A 6,291-nucleotide genomic window follows, 5' to 3' on the forward strand; every position below is an offset into this window, starting at 1 on the left:
GTATGCTTCGCATCCTGGGCTTAACCTTAGCTAAGCCACAGCCATTTTTTCCTGGGACGACAAGGCTGCTCAAAGCTTCCGTGCGGTGAAGCAACTACTCGCAACAAGCAAGGCCGTGCACATGTTTAACCCCTCGCTACTTCCGGTAGTGACTACAGATGCTTCCGACCACGGTCTGGGAGCAGTGCTACAACAGAGGTACGGAAATGAACTCCGCACCGTTGCCTTCGCATCTCGAACGCTGTCGCAAGCGGAGCGCAAGTACTCGGTAGGAGAAAAGGAGGCACTCGCATGCGTATGGGCGTGTGAACACTGGCACGTTTTTCTTTGGGGAAGGAAGTTCGAGCTACGAACTGATCACCAAGCTCTGGTTACTCTCCTCTCATCCCGGGGCACAGGCCGCCGGTCTACCCGAATTGCAAGATGGTCGGCACGTCTACTGTACTACAATTTTGATGTACTATACCAGCGTGGAAGTGATAACAAGGTGGCGGATGCTCTATCACGATTGCCTCTGTCAAACGTACAAGAACAAGAGGAAGAAGTTGTGTCGCTTGTTTCCACCTGCATCACAAAGGCACAACTTCAGGAAGCTGTTCAATCCGACTTGCTGCTACAGCAGGTGATGACTTACGTAACAACTAGGTGGCCGGCGAAATGCAGTCTTCAGCCTGAGTTGCGGCCCTTTTTCTACGTACGGGATGAGTTGGCAGTTATGGACAGCCTTCTATTGCGGGATGAGCGCCTGGTCATACCAGCTGCATTGGCATCAACGCTCGTGGAGTCGGCGCATGAAGGTCACCAAGGAATTGTGCGCACAAAGCAGAGGCTTCGCGAGTAGTATCGGTGGCCAGCTAGGACTCGACAAACAAGTAGAGCAGGCAATCTCGTCTTGCAGTGTCTGTCAAGCGGCAGATAAGTCAGCGAAGCCCGCAGTAGCACCACTGGAACCAATTCCGCTACCTGAGCGTACTTGGCAGAAACTAGCGCTGGACATTGTCGGTCCTTTTATAAGAGCTAGGGAGAGCTGCAAGTTTGCAATAACGTTGATTGACCTTTATTCCAAGTGACCCGAGGTATACTTTGTCTCCAGCGTGACAAGTAATGCTGTAATCGGATTCTTGACAACAGTGTTCAGCAGAGAGGGGTACCCAGATGAGATATTAACAGATCATGGACCGCAACTGAAGTCTACCCAGTTCGACGATTTTCTCAGAAAGCGCGGAATTAAGCACTCCTGCTCATCGATTTATCATCCTCAAAGTAACGGACAGGTGGAACGTTTCAACAGGGTCTTGAAAGACTACGTGCAGCTTGCAGTTTTGGAAGATCGACCTATTGAGACAGCAGTATTGGAGTACCTGGCTGTTTATCGCAGTACACCACATGCCACAACGGGCGTTCCACCAGCTGTACTCTTGCATGGACGCGCTCCACGCACCATGTTGGACATAGTGGGCCTATTCCCAGGCCCAGGTTTCTTTTACAAGCCGGCACCAGAAATTGCCCAATTACGGAAGAGGGTGAGAGATAAACAAATGAGCAGCAAGGAGTATACAGATAGAAAAAGAGGGGCGAAAGTGCCAACGTTCCGTACGGGGGACCTCGTGAGGGTGAAAGACCCTCATGTTTCGAGGAAAGGCGATTTGTCCTACAGTGAACCCCTGAAGATAGTGAGTAAAAAGGGAAATAGTGCTTTCACCTTGGAAGACAACAAAACGTGGAATGCCGAGAGGCTGTCTAAGGTGCCGTACACGGTTCGTCAAGGACGCTCACAGTTGACAACAGCTGCTCCTGTGGCTGGTGACTGGTATGCCAGTTTTCGTGTTGTTCCCGAGCCCCAAACTATGCCAGCTGAGCACCCTGGCCTTCTCGATACCACTGAACGAACAGCTCAAGCAGAAAACGAGCTAAGAGGAGAGGAACATCAACTAGAGTCCCCATCAACATCCAGAAGTGCTACAGCACAGTCGGAACGCAGAATTAGAATTCGCCGACCTCCAGCATGGCTGAGTGACATTGTGACCTCTTAGACTCTTTGTGAAGTGTTCAAGTTTGTTTCCTTGTTTCTTTCTTTCTTTTAAGGGAACGTGTATGTTGTGTTGTTGTGCAGTTGGTTTCGTTTCTAGTTTCGGTTTTGTTGTTACGTCATACGTGACGTCGTCATGGCAATAAAAAGGCTGTTAGCTGTCAAGGGACACACACAGAGAAGTCAGGGATGTGATCGCAGACGATTGAAGTCGTGGTTGTTCTTTTGGGACGGAGGGCCCCCGAGTGGGGCTCGGTGCGTCTGGCCACCTGACCTAAAGCCCCTCCATCCACGCGCCACCGCCGCTTTCTTAAGTAGCGACAACCGCCTTTTCCCCTCACAACAAATCCGGTTCCGGCATTTCCGCTTCCGGCATTTCCGGTTCCGGCATTTCCGGTTTTAAGATTTCCGGTTCCGGCGCTTACGCTTCCTGGAGTTGCGCTGCGAGAATTTCCACTGTGATTGCAGACGATGGTGAGACGCCCGTGCTTAGCAACCGGTGCTAATTTGAGTAGCTCGCTCTAGCCATTCCACCAAGCGTCATTCGTGTGCATCTACGTGCTTGTTTGCGTACGCTGCGCCCGCACGCCTTGCCTGTCGTCCCCTTTCTCTGACAAAGTGCGGAGAGCCATGGGCTGGGGCACAACACACGAACATAATTCGCCGTACACATCTGCTCGCGTCACAACACTAACACAATTCGCCGTACACCTTTGCACGCGTTACAACACGCGCGCACGCACCAATTCACTGCACACCTCCACTCATATCGCACAAGAAAAGCACACATGTTTTCACCATGTCACTGAATGCCCTCCACGAAAATGTGAACTTGTTATATTTCATAGCTTCACGTCATTGCAGTTCTTCACGCAATGCACGCACTTGGGACGTTCGTTACCTTCGATCTGCCGTACGAGACAAGTTCAACCTCAGAATCAACAGCATAAACTCTATGCGTCTGCCGTACAAATTGGCGTCGCGAACTCCTTCACTAAAGTCCCTCCATACGTGCTGGCTGGAGGGGATGTATGCTTCAAAACAAGAAGAATTCAAAGGGGACAAGCTGTTGTATTCCGCTGAAGTAGTAGTTTGCGGTCGCTGTTTTCCAAATGCACGAAAAACGGGAGCGGTCTCCAAGCACCCAGGCACTACATTCCACTGTACGTTGTCTCTCGTGGCACAACCCGTCGCAGGTTGACGCGAAGCAGCGAACACGACCAGATCGCCGATTACAATAGGGGGTGGTTCTTGGATGGAATCGTATTAACAGTTTCAACCGCAGCTAGTGCAATTAAAGCCTCTCCATAGACGCGAAAGTAAACAACGCTAAAGGCATAGCGTCACTTCCACTCGGAACAGGAAGCTGAAGCTACGTAAGTTCCGCTTGACGCCGGAAGCTGAGGGTGTGAGTGGGAGAGGAGCGTGGAGGAGGAGGGTAGGTTGGCGGTACTTAACCTGGTCGGCGGTGGCGCGTGGATGTAGGGCTTTAACCTGACCCAGCTACCCCTACACCTACGATACAACAGAATCGGCGGGAGATGTAACGGCTATCGCTGACGGTAACGAAGCAGTTGTTCATCGCCGCGTTGCGGAGGCGATAAGTGCGATAACAGTTAACCAATCTACTCGATAGTGGGTGCAGGGCTCATTCTACCTCTCGTTGACGCTGATCAAGGCAAAGTGTCTGACACAACTGAGTAGCGATAAGCTCGGTAAAAGAAGCCACCACGCTCTTGCGCGAGCGTAGTATTCGTGCCCGAAGACACCGCCATGCCGGATCGTGAACAGGGACGAGTGCACCGTTTTCGCGACCATGTCGTCTCCGGCGTCAACTGGCGACCGACGCGGTTCGTCGACGAAGTTCCCAGTTCACGTGTGTGCGGCCTCTGCCGCATGATCCCCAAACGGATGGTGCTGTTGCCGTGCTCGCACGCTCTGTGCCAATCTTGCCACTCAGCCAGTCTCGAAGGGAGCGTCGGTCGGTGTCCGTTGGATCGAGAGGCATTCGAAGAAGGGGAGTGCGTCGGTTATGAATTCCCGGCCAGGAAAGCGAACACCGTGAAGGTGAGGTCCAATGAAAGAATTTCTGTCACTTCTTTCTTTATTGTTATTTCTTTTTTCGGGGGGGGGGGGCGGAAGGCAATTATGCATTAGTATTCCCATATTTCCGCTGCGGCATATCTGCACGCCTAACAATTAGAGTGCCCCTTTTACCATTGCCGAACACTAATACAAAAATTCACCCTCACCAGATGTTACTCTTTAGCGTTTATCAAAACTAACACAATAGAGCAACACAAATTGACTGTAGGGAAAACACGGGGAAGGCGGGAGATGGAAATTCAAGACGATGATCAAAACGAGAACAAGGTGAAAGCAGGAGCCAACGTTTCGACCAGTGGACTCGTCTTCGAGGCGACTTATGCTTTCCCCGCCACCGTATATGTAATGGCGTTCAAATAAAGGGGAGAGGGCGTAAGGCGGGCGGGTGCGACAACGAGCGAAGGTGTGTTAGCGTGTCGAACTGAGAATGATGGAGTGCTGTGCACAACGCCAGGGGCCCGGCCGTCTGCCAATCACGTGTCAACGCCCGCGTGTTAGCCAGTGTTTCAACGGCGTCTGACACGCCGGCTGGCATAACAAGGCAAGGAAGGAAAGGGAGAAAAAGCGCTAAGAAACCAAACTAAGTGTTGTTGCTTATAGCTTCAAATTTATCGACAGATACTACTTGTTGATTTTGAGCATAATTGCTTCCCCAAAGAATCTGGCGATAACGGTGGTACACACCGTAATTCACGTAAAGGTATGTTCTAAAAGTTAGGGACGGGTATAGAAGTCGCCTGTAGTAAAAATAGTTTGTCGGCCAAAAATTTTAATGTGGGTTATTTACATATTTTATATTCTGTTAAGGTGTACTGCTGGAACGGAGCGCACGGCTGCGAGTACACGGGCACCATGGACCGCATGCTGCAACACTACGAGAACGAATGCGCATCTCACACCGTGGAATGTTTGCGATGCGGCGAGGGAGTCCAGCACAAAGACCTGCCAAGGCACTACGTGAACGGATGCAGGGCCGGTGTTTCTTCAGCGATCACAGAGACATCGCAACCTACAGCACTGACCCTTCAAGACTTGAACACTGCCCTTGAAGACGTGAAGGCCATGTTGGGATGCCTTAACCACGACCAGCTGCTGCCAGTGATTCAGAGTCAGTTGAATGAGCTGACAGAACAAGTCAGAAAACAGGAAGCCAGGTTTGCCGAGATCACTCGCGAGCTCGGGGCATGCGAGCACAATTTAGCGGGCGAGATGGATCAAATCAGCGCCGCAATTTCCTCGACCGTGTCGCACCAGCGGACGTCTCAGCAAAATCCATTGGAAGAAGCCAGCACGTCGAGGTCGCTGTCGTTGCACTCGGGACAAGATGAGATACGTCGAGAGTGTGAACACTTAGCCCACCTGGAACAGTCGCGGCAAACTTCCCCGAAGCCTGATTCCAGCTCTGTCATTGCTCATTGTGGATCTATTTTCTGTGACGTTCGGCGGTTGACCAGTGCGCTATCGATACCCGAGCGCATTAAAGTATATGGGTGCGTGGAATATCTGCTGACCGTGGAAAACTTTGAGGAAATCATTCAGTGCCAGGAAGGCTTCAAACAGTTTGCCGAGATTAAGGTGCGGCACATGAAGGACACGTACTTTACCATTGCCGTTTGGAAGTACGGCGGTTCTGCAGCTGAGCTCGTTCTGAAGATCCAGTTTAACGGGATGCTGGTGGACTCTAAGTGTTGGCCGCCTTTCTGGAGCGTGTACGCGATGCATCCAAAAATATTCAATGAACGTTCGTTGACTCCCGCTGCCGAGCCTTGTTTCTGCAACCACGATGACCCCTCACTGCTCCACTTCCACCTCCAATTTGCTGCAGACATTGCCTCGCTGGAAAATGACGGCTACCTCCGAGACGGAAAGGTAGACTTCGGTATCTCGCTCAGCGAAAGTAAGATGGACGGTGGGATCAGAGGAGCACCCTAACCTTCGTCATCGCACAATGTGCACTGCACCGGAGAATCCTCGCCACTTGACAATATGTGTCACAGGAGCTTAACGAATTTTTGATCTCCTTTCTAGTAAATAAAGTGAGCTCTGCGACATCTGTTTTGTGGAAACTTGCTATCCCTAGTAACTGTCAACCTATCCTTTTCTGACTTTACTGGCCGTTCGTTTTGTTTATTTCTTGTGCTAATACAGTTTTTGTT

At 51.1% G+C, this 6,291-nt stretch overlaps 1 protein-coding gene across 1 annotated transcript; it reads left to right on the forward strand.

Annotated features, from left to right (window-relative positions):
• The first annotated feature begins 3,764 nt into the window (after positions 1 to 3,764).
• LOC142566594 (uncharacterized) lies at positions 3,765 to 6,291 on the forward strand. The gene is made up of 2 exons (XM_075677436.1): positions 3,765 to 4,096; positions 4,943 to 6,291. The coding sequence occupies exons 1-2, from the start codon at positions 3,803 to 3,805 to the stop codon at positions 6,065 to 6,067; spliced, it is 1,419 nt and encodes a 472-aa protein (XP_075533551.1). The 5' UTR covers positions 3,765 to 3,802; the 3' UTR covers positions 6,068 to 6,291.

Source organism: Dermacentor variabilis, unplaced genomic scaffold (assembly GCF_050947875.1).
Source record: "Dermacentor variabilis isolate Ectoservices unplaced genomic scaffold, ASM5094787v1 scaffold_13, whole genome shotgun sequence".
Lineage (NCBI taxonomy): Eukaryota > Metazoa > Arthropoda > Arachnida > Ixodida > Ixodidae > Dermacentor > Dermacentor variabilis.